The sequence below is a fragment of the Gasterosteus aculeatus genome, chromosome 21 (assembly GCF_964276395.1).
Source record: "Gasterosteus aculeatus chromosome 21, fGasAcu3.hap1.1, whole genome shotgun sequence".
NCBI lineage: Eukaryota > Metazoa > Chordata > Actinopteri > Perciformes > Gasterosteidae > Gasterosteus > Gasterosteus aculeatus.
The window spans coordinates 19,087,633-19,110,847 of NC_135708.1; the positions used below are offsets into that span (position 1 = coordinate 19,087,633).

At 47.7% G+C, this 23,215-nt stretch overlaps 1 protein-coding gene across 3 annotated transcripts in view; it reads left to right on the top strand.

The window, feature by feature from the left end:
* dpp6a (dipeptidyl-peptidase 6a) overlaps positions 1-23,215 on the top strand; it is a 125,425-nt gene that overhangs the window by 15,183 nt on the left and 87,027 nt on the right. The window contains exon 1 of one of the 3 annotated variants that reach the window (XM_078096196.1): positions 64-165. The exons of 1 other annotated variant lie outside the window; for it this stretch is intronic. In XM_078096196.1, coding sequence (XP_077952322.1) covers positions 115-165 — 51 coding nt within the window. In that variant the 5' untranslated portion in view covers positions 64-114. Of the gene's footprint in view, positions 1-63; positions 166-17,620; positions 17,752-23,215 lie in introns of those variants that run through there. One more of the 3 variants, XM_040167124.2, reaches the window with a different exon arrangement.

Consider the following 23,215-nt stretch of genomic DNA (forward strand, 5'->3'; position numbering starts at 1 on the left):
TGTGAGCCCACCCACTCATGAACCGGCTCACTGCCTCGGGGGGGGGGGGGGGTCTGGGTGGGATCCGTCTCCAGAAGTGTGCACATCCTCGATCCTCCCGCAGCGGACGGCAGCATGAAGGAGAAGAGTCTCATAGAGACTGCAAAGATGCAGGGCAACATGATGGTAAGCTCAACCCTCTCCCCGTTTCCTTTTCGCGTGCCTACATTCCGCGTGACGCCGACGGGAGGATTTTGGTTCCGTTCTCGCGTTCCGCGCGGCGACGCACGAGCGCAGCGTGGAACGAAACGGCGGATCTCGCGTCTCCATTCGGCGTCTTACTCACTGGTCCCACCGAGGGGGCTGGTGGTCCTCGCCCTTTCTTGTGGGGGGTTGTTTGGGTTGGGGGGGGGGCTACGTGTCCTCCCCTGCATGCAAGTAGAGCCGAGCTGGCGGAATCCGAACCGCGGGGAGTTGGAAAGTTTTTTTTTTTTTTTTGTAATAACGGAGCATCGGGGCTTTTTTTTGGGGGGGGGGGCAGAAGTAACCTTTTAGCCCAAGGAGGGTCCCATTAATATTTCCCTGCATCTGAAGCTGCGCGGTGCAGGAGATATTACACCCCGGTTGTCCTCCTGCAGGGAGCTGCAGGCTGTGGAGGCGTGTGAGTGGAGTGAATACCAAACGGGTGTCATGACTGGGAAAAGCTCTCTACGTGACTTCAGAGTTCACGGTTTCTGCTGATTGTATCTTCACATGACCGACTCGCTGATTTGTCTGATCAACTTTCTCCCTGGGCAGTTAAGTCAATTCCCCCCCCCCCCCCCCCCCATCCCACCACCACCACTCATATGCAGCTGAATAAGCTCTGCAAACACTGGAGGCCGTTTTGGACGATGTGGGCTGTGTGGAGACGGGCTTTTTCTAAGTGGTTCCTCTGCTGAAGACGGTCGTCTTTTTGCTCTTCTTATCCATATTTTGTGCTCATCTCTTTTATCCCGACATAATGAAAAGCGTAATGAAAAGTGGAGTAAACACGGCTGTTTGTTTAATCCTCATGTTTACCAGCGCCTCGGTTCAGTCTTTTTTTTCATTGGATCTCCCCCCCCCCCCCCCCCCCCCCCCAGCTAAAGGTGAGGTAACTTTGCAGATGCATAGGGTCATTCCGACCTCGTACATGCCGAGAGAAGTGACGCTACCTCACATGTAAACTGTGTTTACTGTCATGTTATTGAGGGATGCACCCGGCTCGGAGTCCTCGGCGCCCCCCCCCCCGGAGATCAGACCCCCGGTGCTGTGTTTTCAAAGGGTTGTTTTCATCCTTACCGGCGAAGGACGCTCTCGACACGTCGTCTCTTTTCGGACACTTTTGATCCTTTTTAATCCAGCAAACAGACCAGCAAACTAATTAATTAATTAATTAATTAATAAATAAATCTTAACTCATAACTTGACACGACTTTAATTGTGTCCTTGGCTTTCTTTTTTTTCTTAATATCTATTCCTGGATATTTTGTTTCTTTAAACACATACAGTAGATCTGGAAAGGTAATTTTCTATTTCATTTTGGGAAACCGCATCGCTCTCAAGACTATTGACGCCTCAGTTACTTTAGTTTGCGCCATATTGACGTTATGCAATATGCTAGTTATCAAAGAGGATGAAATATGTTCATCGTTGTTCGCATTGAACAAACCATAATTCATTTTACAGTAAATCAATTCACATTAACTTTCCATCAAATGCGTTGATATTAATGTGGATTCAACTTGAAACCGGCAAGAAAGCAAAAGGCCACATTTCCCCAAAACAGAACCCCCAAATAATTCAATCTACCCCTTTTTAATAAACCAGACAAGCTTCCCTTGTTTTGAGCTCCCTGCTGTAAGATATTCCCATGCTGGCTTCATCTCTGATATCAGCCTGCTGCCACACTCTTTTCACTTCTCTACACATGTTTATACCCGAACAGAACCAGGCCTCATCGGTTCCGTTCCCTCCAGATGGAAAGAAGCAACCATTCCAAATGTAACCCAATTGGCCATTGATTGCTTGCTTTTATTGCCCTATTGATGTTTGCACATAGCTACATCCCCTAAATTAATTGTTTTGATTTATTGACGCAATCAGCTGTGGAATCAATCGCCCCGCGGGCGGGAATCCAGCAGGTAGCCATACGGAACGTACGTGACCCCAGAGCAGCGCGGCGGGTTTTATTGCGCCCAGTGATTGCAAAGGCGGCACTCACGAGGCGCCGTCTAACTCAGTGGGATGCTCGCTCAATAACGAGGACTGATTCATGACCGCCTTGCACGGCGGTCGGACAGTATCGTCCCCCGTCGCGTGTTCTGTCAAACACTTGAAAATGGATGCCGGTGTTGCGTCCTTGGCCGGACATCGCTGTCAGTCAGCACTCGGGTGCTTAATGGCTGCAAAGACGTTGCCACGGAGCGCTATTGTCTTCCCGCTTGCAGCAGAGCGTCTGGGGATTAAGAACGCTAGATGTCTGCAGCAGACGTGTGAGCTTCTGGCCAAAGCGCCCAGAAAGGGCTCAGCATCTGCTTCTCTGGGCTGAAAACAGCGGAGGAGAACATACATTATGGAGTGAGAGAGTTTATCCTGGGAAAAAGAGGCTTTTTAAAAGACTCAAACGGACGTTTCTTACCGTGGTTTTTGGCTGAAGCAAAAACTGCTTCATAATGTGTTTGTTGTTTTTCTCCAATCTGCTCTTTCTCGGTTTTTAAGAAGGGGTCGACGACGTGTGTTAAGTGGAGTGCTAAGTTGCTTCTGTTTCGCTCCTCAAACATCTGTCTGGTGTGTTCCAGGCTCCAGGCTCATGGCTGCATATTAATGGGGGGGGGGGGGGGGCCGCGCTGCATGATTCAGCGCGCCACTACACCGCTAATGCCTTTTCGATACCGACTCCGTGGCCGCGGGCCAACTCGTAGGTGTTACGTCAATAGCTCGCGCCGCTTGTTCTCACGCCCCGGTCGTCTCAAACCGCGTGCAGCAGAGCTGAAGTCACGGCGCCGCTTGTCCAACCTCCGCCCGCGCTCTGCTTCATCGGCCGCCGCGTGACGCCCGCAGCGCCCGGCCGTGTTAGCGCTGCCTTGTACGGAGGGAACGCGTCAGCGTTTCCATCAAAGCTCTTCAAAGACATTGTTGGTGCTGCAATCTGAGGCCTTGAGGTTTCTGTGGTAGGACACTTAGTGAGAGCACTTAGGCGGAGAAGAAAAGCGTTGCGAGTCATTTTTGTTTTCATTACCAAATAGTCTTCAGAACGTTTGTCTCATTAATGCCTCCATCGCTATCTTTAAATCTGTCAGGAAGTAGCGAAACGGATTTTGTTAACAGTCCAAACGGTTCCATTGGTCTTTGTTTTGCTCACTGAAAAACATCAAAATCTAACAAAACCAACAATTATCCACAATCATCCCAATATTTAGACCAATAACTGCTTTCAGCACCGAGCCTTACTTTTAAAGCGAGCGTTATTATTCAGAAATTCCTCCCTGTGGATGTTGCGGGGTATTTATTTGCTTGATTGGGGTCAGGGTTTCGCGCAATCTGAGACGTGGGCGTCTGGCACTGAGCGACATGATTTATAGTGACCTTTATGCGGGCCACGGTGTTCCAGCGGTGCCGGCTCACAACGGCAGCGTTTCATTAGGCTCACTGGAATCCATCACGCTGAGTGTTTCCCCTTTTGGCTACGTTTGTTTGCCGAGCAGCCGGGCGAAGGCTGGAAGATGGCTCCATTCATCAGCATCCCGCTTGGAACGGTGCGACGTGGGTAGTTGGTTGTGTTTTTATTTCTGTACTTGTGTGACTTCTCACTATTCACCTGTTGGCGCGACAAAGAGTTTAAAAACAGACCCTGAGATGACTGTGATTGGGGCGGCTGATCGGCGTGAGTCATTTAAGGACCACGTTTACTGGTAGTAACGTGAATCCATTTCGCTGAGAGTTCCAGGTCTGATTTTGATCGTCCGTTCAGGTTATTTTAATATCCTGCCAGAGAAAAACATGAGTAATTGCATTATTCTGCCACGAAAACGCAGCCAGTCGGAGAGCCTGAAGATCAGTTAAAAAAAACACTGTTACTAGCAATCAAATCCATATCGGTAAGTGCACTTACTTTTATCATCGCTCCGTTCCTTTCAGTCACACAGAGATCATTTCATTTCCAGACCTGCTGCGCCGGCGTCCCGCTGTGGGCGCCGCGTCATGTTTTTGCCGCCTCGTGCATGAAGATGTCCCACGTAAAGTCCTTGAGACGTTCCGAGGCCCTCGTCCCCCCCCTCGCTGCGCGCACGGTATCTGTCGTGTCTTGTCTGTGGCCTCCCCGCCCGCCCCGGCCCTGAGCCATCAATCAACACTCAGCACGGGCCGCACCACGGCGAGTGCTGCAGGGAAATAACGAGTGCACGGGGGCCGAATATCTCGTCCCCGTCCTGCCTCACGCTGTTTGCATGCTTGAGATTGAGGACTCGTGCTCGTCAAGGTCTGCTCGCTGCAAAGATCCTCTTTTGTATTGAGATGCAGTAATTGGCTGTTGTTGGTTCCCTCCCTCCTCTGTTCTTCCATGTGGTCGTTCGTTATAGTGAAACTGAGATTGTACCGGTGGGCGCAATGTGGTATTGGTATGTGGTGGGCGGAATGGTGATTCCAGGTAAAAGCCATGGTTCTAATATAGAAAGGCATGAAGGAATATGACATTGTTTTACATGGTTCCATGTACACTTTACAGTAGAAACTGTTTTCCTGAGGACACCATAGGATTTGAGGTATTTTCTATTCTCCCCAAAGAATGTGCTGCAGTGTGAGAATCAATTATCCTTCCAATGCCAGCCCACAATTTCTCCTCCCCTTGTGGTCCGACAACGATGGATCATTTTGGTAAAGACAAAAGAAAAGTAGTCTTTCTTTAGGTTTAGATTTATTTACAATATTTCACAGCATGTTTAAAATCATTCTAATGTGCAACGAGTTGGCAAAGTATCAGCTTTTCATGCTACAGTGAAAGGGTTTTATTGCTGGATTTGACAAATGTTTCCCTGTAAGTGTTTTTTTTTTTTAATCTCAAAATGTAAATTAAAATGTTGAACATAAATGATGCAATGACTTAAATGGGAATCATAATGAGCCTAAAGCAAATACCAGAGTTTATTCTATATTCTGCAGAAAGACTGCAACTTTTCCCTCTCAGACTAAATTGCTGCATCACCTTGATAAAAAAAAAATAAAGGTGGGGAAACATTCGGCGTGGTGCATTACCCGTCCCAAAGAGAAATCTACAAGTCGATTTTCTGATACTGCTCTGAAATAACTTAAAACTGCCTGCTGGAGAGAAAAATCAACCCCAAAGCCAGTGTTATTCTTTGGAAAGTGCTTAAGGAGCACTTTTGAAGTGAAGGGAAAAACATCAGGAATCCTGAGTGTGGCGCTTCAGCATTTGAGGCCTGGATTGTTCAATGAAAGGTGCTGCGGCTTAAAAAACGTGCCGAGTCAGCTGATGTCCAGGGCTATTTGGGCCGGTGTGGTTTCTTCCCGAGGGGAGGTCTGGACCAGTGGACGCTCGTGTAATTGGCGTGAACCCTTGAGCCCCGTAGAGCCCTTTGTTTCCACGTCATAAACAAAGCTCCTGTATCTCTTCTCAACCGACGATGCCGATGGAAGACAAAAGATGGAGGCCCCCCCCCCCATCGTGGGAGAACCGCCTGTTGCTGCTCGGCATTAGTGATGATTTCCCTCAGTAGCTCTCGTCAGGACCCTGACACGATAAGCCGGCTTGCCCCACTTACTCGTGGCGTTTGAGTGTAATCACATTTCACAGGCGGGCCGCGCGCGCAGAACGAGCGGGCCGACGTTGGGATACGCTACGACGGGACGCTGACCGGTGTGTGTGTGTTTGGATGCAGCGATAGTCTGAGAAACGGGGTGAACATGACTAGAACGAGCGAGACCGACAGACCCGGGGGTGGTGGGTGGGCGGGAGAGGAGAAGGTCCTATGTCAATTTTTGGACTTTCAAATTGGACCACAGTGTCGAACATGATGAGGCATTTTGGGAACCTATTTAAAACTAAAGCTGAGGAAGACAATTCTGCAAAGATTAGCCGCATTCTGTCAGCCGAGGCACGTGAACATCTTTCACACTCTGACTCGAGAAGAGAATCTATAACGGCAGCAGAACCGCCGAGCGAGAGCAGGAGTGAAAAATCACATTGAAATATGCCAAAAGGGTCTTTTATTTGGGGATTGATTATGTAAGTTATGGTTTCTTCCTTTTCTGCAAAGCAATGAAATCTCTGTCCTTTTTTTCCCCCAACAGACTTGAATATAGTCTTTTAAAGATATGAAGAGAGAAAAGCAGCAAATATTTGAGTCAAATCAATTATTGATTAATTCCTCATCATTGAATAGCTGAAGATCCATTTTGCGCAACAGAGGATGACGTCAAAGTTATTTTTTAAAGACTGTTTAACACTTTTGTCCTTGATGGACACTTGAGACCCACTGAAAGCCCCAATATAAAACTTTTGTTAACCCGTCTGACCGCCGTCCGGCACTTGCAAATGGTCGTTCTGTTCTTCTACTTAATGCACAAATATGACTCGTGGCTGCCGCAGAGGTTCTATTGCAGTGATGAGGTGTTGGATCGGCTGCCGCTGGTTGCAAAGACCCGGCGATCGGCCCTCAGGAACGTTTCTCCGGCCGCCCCGTTTGCCGCCGAGCGCTCCGTGATTAATCTGCCGTTTGTTTCCTGGCAGAGGAAGTTGGGGGAACTGCCGGCTGGAATTCTGGGTAATGATGTACAACTCTTGTCTCTCAGGGAGGGCTTTGTGCACGGCCCTACGCGGGGAATTTAATTAGCCCTTTTCCATTTTCTGGAACGCTCTCAGAGTCGCGTCCGTCTTGCAAGCGAGAAGCTTCTGTTGCGGCTGTGACATCAGACAGATGCCCGGCCTCGGCGCTCCGAGCTGTTGTTGTGCTCCCTGTTGTGTGGAAGAGGTGCCATGAGCACTTCCCCGGTTAGATGGGCTGTCTAATGAGATCATTAAAGCCAGCCAGACAGAAAATGAAAAAGCACCTGTTGTACAGGGAATGTTGTGTATTCCCTAAACGTTAGAGGAAATATTACCTCACAGTGCGCCGGGAGACGCTAAATTAACCTCTGTGCACCCACTCCTCGTGTGTCCTTGATATTTAATCAATTATGATGTGGAAGTTCGGGATTCATTTGAATTAATTGCAGGCCTCTTGAATGCCTCACGGACGGCAATTTTCTCTCCACAATAGATGAAACACTCGGGAAAATTATAGTTGGATTTCTTCAACAGAAAACAAAAAAGATTCACCCTACTTCCAAGGGGGACAGTGGAGTGGCTCCTTTGAGACTGAGGATAACCGGGGGAGGAGACGAGGGGAAAGGCCTCCTCAATGCAACCAAATAACTTTTTATTTTTGATCGTAATCAATATCTTTAACTGAATTGCCTGTGGCGGTCCGATGTGCCGTCAGCGAGCACGCTGCCGCGGGGTCGGTGAAGCTGAATCAATGGATGCTTGGGCAGATGCACACCGGCAGGTATCCACGCCGGCGGCACGGCACGGCGCGGCCCGCGTGAGTGTGTCTCCAAACACACGCAGTAGGGTTACGCAACGCAGACCTTTTGGTTGCGACAGTTGTAACACGAAGTCTTAATATTCACTCGATCTTCATCCCCGTTTGGTCTTCGTCGTCTCCTGAGGGCGATGTATCCTGCTCTAAAACCGCTCAAAGCTTCACCGCGTTCACCGAACGAAACAGTGGTGGTAGTTTTGCCGTTTCCGACGCGGACATGGGGACAGCCGTGATTAAGCGGAGCTGGACCCGGCGTTTTTTTTTTTTTTTTGTCTAGTGTGTATCGACTGTGAGCAAAATACCTGGAGTCTGACATCGCCAATCTGTCAGGAACAGTAGAGGCGCACACCCAATAACACCGCACGCCTCCAATCCATCACGGCCCATCGACTCGCCTCGGCCGCTCCCCGGCCGTCAATTACCACGTCAGGCGGAGTGATCGGTGCCGTGGCCCCGTTTGTTGATCACGGTACCACAGTCGTTTGCGCTTCTGGTTGACTCATCTGTGTTGTAGTTAGATACTACATTCTAATTCTAATGTACTTCACAGGCACTGTAGCTTTAGTCACTCTGCATCATCGCCTTTCCCCCGTGAAACGCCTTCCACTACTCTACATTTACCCTTCAGACTCCTCTCCCTCAACGCGTACCTGTCTCCCACAAACCCGTGGCATTTAAATCCCCCCCCCCCCCCCCCCACCCTCCCCGACCCCCGTGGTGAAGGAGCGAGGAAAAAGCTCCGTGCGTGTGTATTGATAGATGCGTAATGAGAAGGCTACGACTGGCAGGTGAGACCCCCCCCCCCCCCGGGGCCTCAGAAAGGTCAACGTGACTCTTAATCAAACACCTGGCAGGCCATCCCCCCCAACCCCGCCCCTCCTCCCCCGTCAGCCGGACGTTGCTGCTCCCCCCCCCCCCCGCTGAGTTTAAAGTTCACTCCCATCTGCTCCCTGAAAGTTACCCCCAGCCAGGAAATGGCAGCCTGTAAGCCCTCGTAAAGATGTGATGAGGAGGCTTCTCTCTTCTTAAAGTCAGGGAGGTTTTTCTTTTTATCGGCTTTAACAAGGTGTCATTGCACATTAAGGATGTTTTTTTTTTTTATACACTATCATCCCTTTTTTCGTACTTTTGTTTTATCTGTTATTCTTGTCCACAGCCGTTGTGGATTTGTGATTTGAGATTTGTCAGGTTCTTCGTTGAAGAATCTCAGCGTCCAAACAAGTTTAACTTCAAACGGTGTGATGCACCATCTCCAACTTCGAAGCTTCACATGTGCAGCATTTAAAAGAAATCCCGCCTGGGACCCCCCTCCCCACAGCCTGCAGCTCATTACCCATTCACCCTGTGACACATTCCTCTCTGCCGGAGCAAACCTCCTCAAAGAGACTTCTGGAAAACGAGTCCACTTCCGCTTCGAGGGATCTTTCAACCAGGAGCAACCAGCCGTTCGTCTCCAGAGCCCCGGCCGCGAGGAAGCATGCATCACTTTGAGGCCTAATCCAGTTTGGTGGGGCTCATTGGTCCTCTGTGGGCGCTGCTATTTTCCCAAGGCAAATTGGTCGTGGGGATGATGTCCGCCTAATGATTGTTGCTAATGTAAAGCTAATGTAGTGGTGATCAAAGCTTGCCTCGAGAACTTTGAGTGTGTCTGTGTGTGTGTCTGTGTGTGTGTGTGTGTGTGTGTGTGTGTGTGTGTGTGTGTGCACGCTTGAGGTGGCGAGAAGAAAAAGATAATTGCCAGAAAAGTTTAGAGGAAAGTAATTAGGAGGAAAAGTAAAAAATGCCTGGATGTGTGGAATATTAGATGTGTTGATGGCAGCGAATGTTCAACAGAACCCGAGTAGGTTACAGAAAACCTGTAATCTGGAAATGGAAGGAAGTAGCAAATTCTTCCAAGTTCTTATTTTTCTTGATTAAAGTTGCACTTGTTTATACTTTCATGAAATAAAATTTCTGATTTAAAAACACATTCCGTTGACGTGCAGTTGGGAACTGATTGAAAGTCTATTTTTGCAGGAATTTCAGATGTATTCGGAGGAGTTGAAGGATATTTTAAATGAAACACTAACCTGAGGTCGTGTTTCAAAGTCAAGGCCGTGCACAGCGACCATGTTGGCTGCAGTGAGATGCATCGATGCTCTTGGCTTCCCAGTCTCAGCCCAGACTTATGGAAAGTTTACTCCATCAAATATCTATTAATTCACTATACTCATGTTTTAATCTCTTTAAAGTCCGAAACACGTCCAATTGCTTCTGTCCTTACAGTGACTGCTGTTTTTTTTTTGCCCGGTTTATTGCTTCTCCCAAAAAGCAATTGGAATAAAAAGGACTAGAAAGCGTTTATTCGTTGCCTTCTGAAACAAGGCACTGGTTATTGCATGCGCAGCTGGCTGCATGTAGATAAGCAGAGGTCGAGAAGAACTCGTAAGTTTATTAGTCTCATAATCGCCATGACAACATCTTGCAAACGCTCCGTGTTATTGTGTTCGAATTGTTCACCGTGAGGCCAATTTGTTTGACACGTTCAACAGATAATATTAAAAAGTAAAAAAACACAGGCCGTAACTTTTGAACAAAAATGTCCAAATCAGACGTCCGCCGTGTAATTAAGGTTTGGTGTTGACATGAGTCCGTTTTTCTTCTTGTTTGTTGGTGTACGTACAGGCCACGCGCCACTTTCTGCAACACAACAACCGTTCTGGAGACGTTCTGGGGCAAAAAATGAAAAACCCTCTCAGCAAAGTAGTTCATGTCACTGAACACAAACTTAGATAAACGTTAGTAGTTGGAGCATAATGAACTTCCCGTTGATGCATTTTTAAGTATAAAATGCAAATGTGTATTTCTGTCAATGTCTGTTGGCTTTCATGAGCTAAATACTCCGGTTTAACAGCTTTTGCAATGGAGATTTCATACAAAGTTTGCATTTAGCTGCAAAATGAACAAAAAGCAGTCAAACTAATACAAATCATGTGTTTCCCACCCAAAGAAAACTTTAGCCTGAGTTCTAGTAAATGTGAACTTATTTTATCTCCTGAAACTACAAACAAAACATCTGTCAATATTCGAAGTGATGCTTTTACAGCTGAATGTTCACTTCGGTGTAAATAGCACTGATTTGCTTCCACTTCAGACGGAGCTAATGTTGCAATTACGTCGCCTTTTTTGCGCGCAGATCCGCCTGTAACGAAGGGCCCTCATTGAAATTCACCGTCCAGGAAATGCATTTCAGGAACGTGCTGCCTCCTCGCCAAATTGGGCGAACAAGTGTGTGTTCGCTCTCTTTTTGCAGGAGAAAGCCACATGGACCCCCGGGGACGCCAATCAACACTTCTGTGTCACTAAAATGCCTCCATGTAACCACGTCTCATCTCGACGCTGTGCGACGTGTCTCTTGCACTGAGGCGAGCAGGGACACGGGCGCCGCTGTTTATGGCGCTGGCTGCCTTCTGAGGGGTTCGGGAAGGTGCTGTTTGCCTCCACTTTATTATTGTATATATTACTGAGATGTAGTAACACCTGGGGAGAGGAGAGCGTTATCTCCACGGCGTGTTTGGGTTCGTATCAGGAGAGACGGAAAGAGGTGGAATAGCTAATCCGAGGTATTGAAGCATTACAGATTGCTTAAACAAATCTTTCATACAGGATCTGACAAATATTTGCCCTTTTTTTTTTTTCTTTTCTCCACGTCGCGAGCACGACTTCAGCTTCAACAAAATATCGAAGATGCAAATGCTGCCACTCAAAGCCGCGGGGACGGAAAAGAGAGATTTCAACCTGTCAGCTTTATCTCCTGCATAATCGCTTGCACAAATAATGGATAATAAGCCCGAAGAGAGAGAGCGAGCCGCCGCTTCATATCTGCAAACGTAACGCTCGCTTGCGCTGCCGAGGAGGAGAAGCGCAGTCACCTCTGCGGGGACAAACTTTGTCCGGGCCTCGCGAGCAACAGCAAATCAGCAGAAGCCGCCGCGGCCTGATGGAGCCACAAATAGCTCGTTACGAGCCGAGAGGTCGCCCGTTAACGCCTCACGGCAGTTTGAGTGTCTCTCTCTCTCTCTCTCACGAGGAGCCGCTTGATAACTCCAGACCACTACAAGGCCCCTTTTCATCTGGCAGGGGGGGGGGAGATATGTCTCAATACCCCCCCTCCTCCCCCCACATGGAGCTCACAGCGCTGTGCACACAGAGGACGGGGAGGAGATAGAGGGACGGGATATTTCTCTGTCCCCCCGTTTGTGTTTCCTCTATCAGCCCCCCCTCTGTAATCTCTGGGAGTGGAGAATGTAATAAGGACGGGAGTGTGCGGGAGGGGGGGGGGGGCGGGACATCTGGACCTGTCGACAAGGAAGCAAGGGGACGGTTGACTGGCAGCGCCTTCGACCTTTTTCGGGCTGCGTTCCGTTGAGCTCCCCCCCCCCCCACACACACACGGTGCAGTGGTTAAGATCTCCACCCCCTGCCTCCCCCCCCCCACCCCTGACCCTCTGACGGCTGGACCCCGTGGAGAAGAACCACATTTGTTAAACTACGCCAACTGTCTGTACTCTCTGACATTGTTTAAAAAGTGAAAGCCTTTGTTCTGCTGGGGCCTTCCTGTCGGCGGGGGGGGGGGGGGGGGGGGCGCTGATTGTTGAACACATGTTGGCAGAGAGTTGGTAGTGTAGGTTGGAGCCGGCTGGAGGAGGAGAGTTCTGACTCCGTGGTCTTCCAGCTATCTGAGGATGGGACGGTCTGATGAATGTTTTTCATTTCCTGGATTTGCAGCTCAGCATCCAGGATGTGTGGATATTGTGCTGCCGTTGGTCAGAATCGCCCTGAGGGGTTCCTACGGGTTTATGATGTAAGGTCATGGTCGCCGGGGCGACAGCGACGAGGTTACATTTATAGCCGCGAGCAGCGAGGCGGTGACGCGTCAATCACGCCTCATAGTTCATCTGCTTCCAATCACTGTAAAACAAAACCGCTAAAACATCAGGTTCGAATACAGAACGATGCAGAGGTCTCGGGTTCTGATTCATACATATTCAGCTTTAAAATGACCTAGAGGAGTTCAGAGAGCATTGGTTATCATTTTATTAAATCTTTCATTTGAGCGATGCGGCGGCTTTGAACCAGGAACAATTAGCTATTGCTAAAGCGATAATTATGAGATACTTGGTTCGGATCAAAGCAAATGAAACCAGGAAAGTCAAAAACACACACACTGCAGTCGATTGACTTGGTTTGTAAATATCTAAAATTGCTATAAAAAAAAAAAACCTACACCTCTGAACACTAAACTGCTGAGCGAACATGTTTTGCTTTTGCATTTAATCCTCTTCAAAATTGGATGAAATCCATTTACCTGCTCGGCTCATCCGATGGCGGAAAGCACTTCAGCAGGCTGTGACACTATTGTGGGAAATTACACCCCCCCCCCCCCCCCCTCGCTCCCCTCACCCCCCCGGTGCTGCTGTCATCCGCCCTGAGATGCCGCATGACAAGCCTTTACCTCATGAAACGCGGCGCTCATGCTCCTACATCTGTCACCATCTCGGCCTCCCCGGCCCGGTCCACATCAGTCATGTGCTGCTGAGCTGGCTCGTGGTTTGGATCGATGGCCGGGCGGTTCTGACCTTGGACGCCCCCCCCCCCCTCGTCCCCCTCCCCTTCAAACCAAGGTCCGCAGGGGCTCCAAAGCTAACAGTGTGTTTATGGGTGATACAAAGTCCCGGGCCCAAAGCCTTCCCTCCCTCCCCGGCCCGGGTTTCTCTGCAGCAGATGCCGGGCATTAAACGCGTCAGTGGAGTGGGCTTTTTTTATTTCTTTTTTTTCTACCTCCTCTTGTGACAAACTGAGGCTAATGGAGGCGGTGCCTCGGATTAATGTGTCAGCGCTTCGCTTAAAACGCCATCTCGGGTGAGTGATTGGTCACGTTGAGGTGTGAGTGAATTACTTTGCCCTTCTGCGACAGGTAGAAGTCATCTTTAAAAGGTGATTAGTCAGGAGCAGCGTCGTCCATCCGCTGTTCCGCCCCCGGCACAGATTGTTTGGCTGAATGTTGTGTTGAGTCGCGTTTATATCTCTGAATGTTGCCGTAATCTCACGTTGCAGCTTTTCTTCTGTTTCTTCACATTATCAGCCGCTCACACGAGAGGCCCACTCCCAACACGGCAAGCACCTCGGCTTCCGACGCATCGCATAGCGTCTTCGTGGGACGGGTCGGGCTTTTGACTGACTCCCGATCGGCGTTCCCGTCGATAGTCCGATAGTGTTGGTTACTTTCAGCCCGGAGGCCGCTGTGCGCGTCCCTCGTGTCACAGGTCATGTGAGCGAATGAGCAAAATCGAACTGTCTGCATATATTTAGCGTCTCCTAATTGACTTAACACTTGACTATGAGTAGCGCTCGTTGTGGCTAATTTACAATAAATATCTGTGTGAACGCGTACAAGCAAGTCGGATCTGTTCTGCTGCTTTCCAAAGTTTTGGCTTTTTTTTTTGGTCTGTGACAAAATTTTCAAAAATGAACGGGCCTTTGAAGGAAATAAATTTCTGCCCTCTAAACACGAGAGCAGCAGTGTGGCATCTTCCGTCTGTGACCTCCAACTCTCACTGGAGCGTTTCGCAGTCGAGTGTGAAGCGGTCGGGATGAGGATTAGCACCTCTAAATCTGAGGCCATGGTTCTCAGCAGGAAACCGATGGATTGCCTACTCCAGGTAGGGAATGTGTTCTTACCCCAAGTGAAGGAGTTCAAGTACCTCGGGGTCTTGTTCACGAGTGAGGGGAAGATGGAGTGTGAGTTTGGCCGGAGAATCGGAGCAGCGGGGGCGGTATTGCACTCGCTTTACCGCACCGTTGTGACGAAAAGAGAGCTGAGCCGGAAGGCAAAGCTCTCGATCTACCGGTCAATCTTCGTTCCTACCCTCACCTATGGTCATGAAGGATGGGTCATGACCGAAAGAACTAGGTCACGGGTACAAGCGGCCGAAATGGGTTTCCTCAGGAGAGTGGCTGGCGTCCCCCTTAGGGATAGGGTGAGAAGCTCAGCCATTCGCGAGGAGCTCGGAGTAGAGCCGCTGCTCCTTTGCGTCGAAAGGAGCCAGTTGAGGTGGTTTGGGCATCTGGTGAGGATGCCCCCTGGGCGCCTCCCTAGGGAGGTGTTTCAGGCACGGCCAGCTGGGAAGAGGCCCCGGGGAAGACCCAGGACTAGGTGGAGAGATTATATCTCTGCACTGGCCTGGGAACGCCTTGGGATCCCCCAGTCAGAGCTGGTAGATGTGGCCCGGGAAAGGGAAGTTTGGGGTCCCCTGCTGGAGCTGTTGCCCCCGCGACCCGACCCCGGATAAGCGGTTGAAGATGGATGGATGGATGGATGGATATTTTGGTATTTTCTTCTGGTGAAAGGCCTTTGCCACGTTATGCAAGAACTGCTTTTCAGTCTTAGCCGTTGTCCTCATATTGTCCTTGTATTAAAAAAGATCCTTGTGCGTTCCACACCTGCTCTGAACAGCACGACTGTGTTCCCCTCAACCCGCCTCTGTAGTCATTCAGATGAGTCCCCCCCCCCCCATGATTCCTCTTATTTCTCCATGGTATCGCTACTTATGGACGTGGCATTACTTCCTGATAGTCCTATTAATTACAATTCGCCTAAAATAGACCAGCGGCGAGTTTCTCAGACGGCGGTTTTATTATGAGCAATGGGGCACTTTGGCATAAAAGCATGTGGGTGTTCAAAGAAAGGCCCATCACTTATCTAAAAAGCACACAGCAGAATGTCAAGTTGTTAACTGTGGCCGCAATACAAATTCAATTCAGAGGCCTGATTGAATTAGAAATGTGCTCAATGGCTTGCTAATCAAAAACATAAAAAGCTGCTCGGTGATGTTTTTGTCCTCCGTCATTCTCCTTTTTCAAAGGGATGACTTCTTGTTGCCCTGCCTGATTCGTCCCGCTCGTATTTTCATTGTTGGAACACCTGATTAGGATTCGTATTCCACCTCAGGCGGAGCGGTCTTACCTGTCGGGCTCCATCCAGCTGCGTCTTTGGAGGCAATATGTTGGAATTGCCTTCAGTGCTTCTCCGGGACCTCGGGGACTTTTTGTTTTCTTCATTTTGTCTATTGGCTCCTTTCTCGTGGTCTGGGGGAATCGAAAAGTCGGGGCTCAAGGATGTAATGAACGGCTTTGAAGGGGTTGAGGTGGAGGACCTGTGTCCTCACCAAGGCATTAGTAAACAGCCAGGACACAATATTGGACATCATCGACTGCACATTTGTTTCCATCGATCTCCATCTATTCATTTACATCTTTTAATGACCCTGTCAAACTATGTTGATGGCATTTTATTCTTGATGACTTTGTAACATTAGATTGCATAAAGACTACAATTTTAGCAAATCATTCAAAATCATGTTGAATTTTGTTGAAATAAGCAAATGTGTTGAGTTCAGATTAACCTCAAATATAAACAGGACTAAATTTGCATTTCTGTACCGATCAAATGTTTTCTTGATTCATTTGATGTACAGTTGATTCATTTCATTATATGCTTTGTTTATTCATCATCATAATTAGTTACACGAGCACACAATCCAGCTAGGAAGTCAATATATTTAACTTAGTTACTTTAGTTCCATTCATTAAAACTAAACACACAGCTTGGTTGTATTTTATGGTTTATAGATTCAACAATCAACCCTTAAGTAGGACTGTCAAGGTGAAACGTGCCTCGCCTGCACCTGAGCCAGGTCTCTCTGCATGGACAGATGGGCCTGCTGAGCTTTTAAATCCTCACATGTCTGCGCTAGATTTTCTCATATTTTCAATATTTTTCCTTCAGCTGAATAGAAAATCAAGCTTTTCTACCCGGCCTCCTCTCTTTTATGTCACGGGAGTCGTGTTTGTTCTCCATTCTGCTCCTGCGGCACGGTTACTGCCACTGGAACCCGAACACCTCTTCAAGTCATTTAATTCGTTTCACATTAAAAGTCCCGCTTTCATTCACGGACATTCATTGTGAAACTCCTGCATGAGTGTCATTGAAGAACTTAAATCTTCTCTCTCCCGACTTGTTTGCTGTTAAAGTATGACCATGATCTTTCCCTGACCTCGTCCAAGCGCTGCCAAAGGCTTAAAATAACTATTTAGATGCTTAGAAATGCCGCTGTTGCTGTGTGCAGATATTGGATTTCAGCTGGGAAACAAATGACATTCCATGACTTACCACACCCTTTTATGAAAAGCATTTATCTTCCTTCAGAAAGTGTTGAACCGGTCATTCTGTTTGGGATCTGAGACTCACCATCGTGGTAAATAAATAAATGGTCGCTGCATGAATTGATACCAGTCTTGTGCTTGTGCCCCAGATCAATCTCCCTGAGAGGCTGGAGAGATGGGCTTTTTTATGAGGTGATTCTCTCCCCAGCACTTTATTACCCCCCCCCCCCCCCCCGTCACGAGGGCTGATCAAATAGATCGCGCCTCCTTCACCTGCACACACGCTCTACACGCGTTCCACATGTCATGCACGCATCGGAGTGTGTAGGTCAGCACGTGCATGTATGTTTCCCCCTCCCACTTTCCCTTTGCCCACCTGACAACTCTAAGCACACGCACACACACACTTAGCGGGAAGAGAGAGAAAGGTGGGAGGCCGAAATCGGGGGAGGGAGAGAGGAGCCAAACACACGGGCCGCGTCTGCAGCGACTACAAGTGGAACTTGAAGAAGGCGTCTTGTCTTTGAGAGGCTGATAAACCCTCTCGGGGAGCAGAGCCGGATGACAAAGATTGGGAGGTCGTGAAAAGTCAAAGAGGGAAAGGCAGAAGGCGGGAGGGGAGGGAGGGGGGGACATATTTCCCCAAAATCCATCCAGGCGAATGGATCTCTGGGCGTCGCTCTCTGATTGATTGCCTCACACAGTCGTGTCCTCGGAGGTCGCTCTACAGCGGACTGCGGTTGGTGGTGTAGGGGGAGGGGGGGGGGGGAGGGTTTGCCAATCCTCCCTCTTCGCTCTTCGCTTGGAAGCCTCTCACTCATTCGGCTCTTCTCTGTGCCGGAGAAGAGGAGACGAGAAGGAAAGTGTCAGAAGGGTTTTTGTTTCCACTTCCGCCACGTCGATGCTTGTTGCCGCCCAGCAGATCGATGCCACCACCTCCAAGATGGTAAGCCGGGGTCCAGCTTCAGCGCGGCCGTTCCCTCGGGGGGGAAGAGACTATGAGTGTCTTTGTACAGACTGAGTGCTTTTGTAAGTGGTCTTGCATCGTGCGTGTACTTGTGTCCGGTAAATGTCCTTTTTAAAATCACAGGTATTCGTCAATGTGAGATCCGGTTCTCCTCAGGGTTCCCTGCTCGCGGTGCTTCTGCAGGCTGGAGTTTAAGATTATTTGGAGGATAAATGAGACGTTTTTGAAGTTTCTGGGTTGCGAGCCGGTTCACTAAACTGCTTTAAAAATGAAACCATTTAAAGTGACTGCAGTGCACTTATGTTGGTAAAGTTTGAAAAAGATTCGGGATTAAAGCGAAAGAAGCTTCAATACCACTAAAGTCACCTTGTGCTCTTTTACAAACGGTATTAAATATGTTTTGTTATACCAGTTTAAATCCTCATTACATCCCAGAAATCAATAACTGAAAGGCCTGCAATTGCCTTTAATTGTATGAAATCTAAAGTTAAGGGTATCGATTTATTCTTCATTGGGTTTATTTATTTATTATTATTAATTGTGATGTAAGACAACCAAATGAGGAACAACTAGGCTGCACCCTGTGACCAACACCTTTCCGGTCATTTTTCAAGCACAAACTACTTAGTGTCTGACGGACGATACCGGTGCTTAGCTGGCGTGTTCTCCCTGTTACGCAATGGCTGATTTAAATAAACGGCTGGCAACAAACACCAAGGACGCGTTGCTGCGAGGCGACATTTTCCAGCTTTGATGCAGAAAACCCAGCTTATCATGAGTCACGTTACGTCATCAGCACCATGATGAACAGGAATATCAATATGTGAGTTGTCAAATTGTATATTGAAATGTTTGCATCACTGAACAACGTATGGCCCCTTGTTGCATTATTCGGTTTCTGTATATGTGGTCAATCCGTGTTGGGTACATTACATTACATCACATGTCATTTAGCTGACTCTTTTATCCAAAGCGACTTACAATAAGTGCATTCAAACATAGGGGTACAAACTCAGAAGAACAAGAAGGTACAATTTCCTCAAATAGATAGATAGATAAGTGGCGTTATAAGTACAATTTAAGTGCTACAGTTTGTAAGTCTTTTAGTGGAGGAAGAGTTTGAAGAGGTGAACGTTCTCTGTGGTCCTGGTGTCTTCAGAGAGCTCGTTCCACCATTTCGGAGCAGGACAGCAAAGAGTGGTGATCTGGTCGAGTGTTACGTGAGGTCTATGTCTCAGCTGCAGTCGTATCAGTGCTAATATCAGATAACAGCAAGGGGGGTGTATTCTTCTTACAGTCGACTTTGTAGATTAGAGACATAATTTGCTGAGCACAAGCTGTTTTCTATTCAGTGACACTGACTTAAAAAGTCGAGCCCAAAAGCCTGATGCTGCTTCAGATCCTAACTGGCCTCCTGTCTTCTCCCTGTGTCACCTTTCATTCCCGAGACCCCCCCCCCCCGGTCTCCGGACGCACTGTTTCATCAACTAGTCACCCGCAGTGCGATGTACCTGATCCGCTGCCCTTTGATAGTTGGCATCGGAGGATTTTGCAGCCGGGGCCCGTCTGAGGTTTTAGACGTCCCGGGTTCTATGCAAAGCTCCCATGTAGCCCCCCAGGCAGGGGCCACACATCACTACTCAATGGTAAGATGTCTCATTTCCCAGCTAATGGGCCAAATTCCAAACCCTCCATTATATCGAAGTGGTTCCACAGCTCATGAAGTATTATTCTCGATGGGAATCCTTTACTTTAAACATTAGACATGCTTCACGTTCGTGCTAACTAAGGAACGGGCAAACCAGTGTGCAGCCGAGTGAACGGCATTTTGATACGAATGTTATTGGAACGGATTGGTTCACCGTATTCCGCTCAGGTTTCATCAAGCGTGATGAAATATTTTTGTGCAATTTTGTAGATTAGTTCTGTTAAAAAAGGGGAGATTTATTACAAAAAAGGGCGAGATTTAGTATTGATTCTTTCTGAAGTGACAGATGATTGACTGCAACGCGCCGCAGAGACCGGAATATGAATGAGTGATTTTTTTTTTTCCTGCAGACATTTGTCTCTGGCGAAGCTTCTCGTGGCATTTAAGTCCTACTTCTGCTCAAATAAATCAATAATGACTTTAAATCTACTTATTTCTATTTTCTTGTTTGTCATTCATGCAACCTTTTCACTTTTTGAGCCAGAACACACAACAAAAAAAGCTGAGTAGAGGAAAGACTAATGTGAAATTGAATGTATGGATTTTGTTGTGCTAATTGAAGTCCTGGCCGACGCGTTCTGGCCAGTTCACTTGGCCTGGAGTCAGAAATGTGACTGGAATACCTTGGAAAACAAATTAAAAAGCCATCAGATAACGACAGCGGCTGCTCTAGTAATAACACAGCTTTGTTCACCACCATACATTAAAGGTGTGTGTGTGTGTGTAGGGGGGGTGCATGTTTAAATGCCAGCGGGACATTTAATGTAAACCTTTTTCCCTCTTAGACTTCTTCTTTCTTCATTTCCCTTTCTCTCCGATCTCTAACTTTTGCTTCTTTTCCTTCCTCGCCTACAAACCTCATAAGCTCACAGTTATGATTCGAGTGCATCCGGAGGGACAAATAAGCAGAGGGCTCGAGGTGGCTGTCATTCTGCACCGCTTGCAGCAGAAAATCGAGAAAAGCGATGGAGAAATAAGTGAGAGCGCTGCAAGCGGGAGCCTGAATTCTGTGTTCCGTAATGCTTCTCTTGCTCTGAAGGGACTGGTACAGTATTAAAACACCTTATTAGGCGAGAGACCACTTTAAACTTTAACTTAGTTTTGAAGAAACTTTATTTCAGACCGAATTTTGGATAAAAGTTGAAAATCCATTCTCAGCGTAAACATTTTATGGCCTTGATACAACTCGAGTGAAAGCTGATACAGATCATGTGACGCTTGGTGGAATAAAAGTATTTTAACCAGCTGCACGAAGGCAAAGTAAGGCTACAGTCACGTGGGCGTTACTTTCAACATCAGCCTCAACTGTCTCCCACTGAACATGCATGCAGATTTGTAGCACGTCACCACCTAGCTTAGCATGTTAGCATCCAAACATTTAGAAAAAATGGTGTGGCTACCGTGTCATCTATAGATGCAGATATATCCAGATACAGAGATATCTATAGTATCTATAGTTCTTCCATGTCCATAGATATGTGCGGGTGTTGTTTCTCCCTCCGTTACGCTCACCCCCGCTCCCAGGTCTCCCCCTTGGCCCTCCTCCCCGCTCACTTCATCCCTCCAAATTTCCCTGGGACTTTATCTGGCCCGTTTCAAATGGGATTGGGACTCGATTTGCCATCCTTCCTGTCGGTGTGCCAGAGTTCCACACATCAAAAAACTGCAGAATGAGCGAAATACACGCTCCCCCCCCCCCCCCCCCCCCCCCTCCCCGCGCCCTCGCTATTTTTCAGTTGCAAAACGTTCTCTTTCCTCCTTTGTGATGCTTTGATTCGCCGTGAATGAGACGGCACGGTGCCATTGGACGGACGCATGTGTCCATGAAAGAGAAAAAGTTACTGGTCTCAATGGCGTCGAGGGCGGCGGGTTGTTTTCCCAGCGGCAGGTGACGGCGCCCATTAATTTGGCCATTTAATTTTAAGTCCAACGGCGTTCGGCTCCAGCACCTTCAATCTCCCGCTGTCGTTCAAAACAGGCCTCAAGCCAGCGGCTACACACACACAAACACACAAAGAAGGAGGGAAAAAGGGGTTTTATGTGACGCTGAAACCTGGTACTGAGACTTGTACACGGCCGCAGTTTAAATTGCTGCCGCTGCGACATCCCGGCAATACTTAGAGGCAGATGTAAGGCTGTGTAAAACGAGTGCAGCTGCAAATTGGGTTGTCTTGTCATAAAGTAGAAGTCCAACAGACCAGAGTATCCCGGGTAATGGCCAGATTGATCCTCCCCTCTGTGAAGCCGGGGGATTGAAGCCGGAGGTTTATGATGGTATTCTCAGTGAGGAAAGGGCCGCGACGCAGAAACGTGACACCACGGTATAAATTCATGAGTTCTGGCTTTTGTTCGTTAGGTTCAGGTGAGAGGAGAAACAATCACAGAAAAAAACAAAACCTATGCTTTACAACCGTAACGTTTTTTGAATAATTGGTTGAGCATCATGAGATACGATGTGAAAATCACTTAACTTAAAACTAACACAAACCACCCACCGCAGTCCGGCCCGCCATCAAAGCACATCTGTATGCAACCGAACATTAGTGCACCAGACCCAGATAATTCGTTTTAATTTTATTTTAATGGGCTAGCCATAGTTAGGATATAGTTTGCTTTGCCACTTAAAGAAATAGTGCAAACAAAAATATAGGTTCTTGGCTTTGAACATTTCGTTGTAATCAGAGTTAGAACAAACATATACACAATAGCCAGTGTCTGGCATTTTGGAATAAGACGATTTGTGCTACATTGGGTGTAGTAAAAAACACAAAACTGGAATGACCCATTTCATTTTCTCATTAAATCTTAAATTCTTTTCTTACCTATCAGACATCAGTCCTTTAGTTCAACTCATTTAACTTAATGCCTGTCGGGGTGATTGACAGTCTCCATTCGGCCGCATTCCCCATAACTTTCATATGCTGAAAGTGACACAACTTCTGGAAATGATGCGAATAATAACCAGACAACTACCTTCAATTCTGGATGGAGGAATGGAGTCCGGGGGGGCCGCGGCCTCTGAAGTTTCGTTCTAGTTTAGTCAAGTACAGCTCACAGTGACGAGTTGAGAAACATTATTAAACATTATAATATTTACATGGAATGTGGATCCCCTGAAGGAGATTCACTCAGCGATGTGGATTCATGTCCGTGTTTCCAATTTGAACATGACTCCTGAGGTTCAGAAGTGAATATTCACAGATGAATACGCATTCATCCACCAGGGGGCAGCCTTCGCCCACAGCTCCTTACTGAGCGTTGATTATTTGTTTAGCGTATTTGTCTACCTACGTATCTGAATTCAGTTTTTTTCAGGGTTAGGGGTTATTATTTTTCTGCTTTCTTCCTCTGAAGGTTTTTGCTGAGATCAGCCTGCCGCTCCTCACGTGCAGCACACGTGCCGCCAGACTGCCTGCTTGATAGTGTGCTGTATTTAACTGTTGATAGGGAAGCCAAAGAAATAATCACATCTAGTGCTTCCTGTGATCTCCATTGATATCAGCAGGTAATCTAATGAAGTGATGCAGCAGCAGGACACAGCGCAGAGTGCATTGCTGGTCCAGGCAGTGAGTGACCTGTTTTTACATTATTAACACCGGTTTGTGGATGTTCACCCCACATGTTCAGTCCACCTCAAAGTGTACTCCATCAGTACCATTTTTTTCCCCCCCAGTTTGACAATTCTTTTAACCCAGGCTTCTTTATCACATCACTACAGTGCTTGGGAAATTAAAT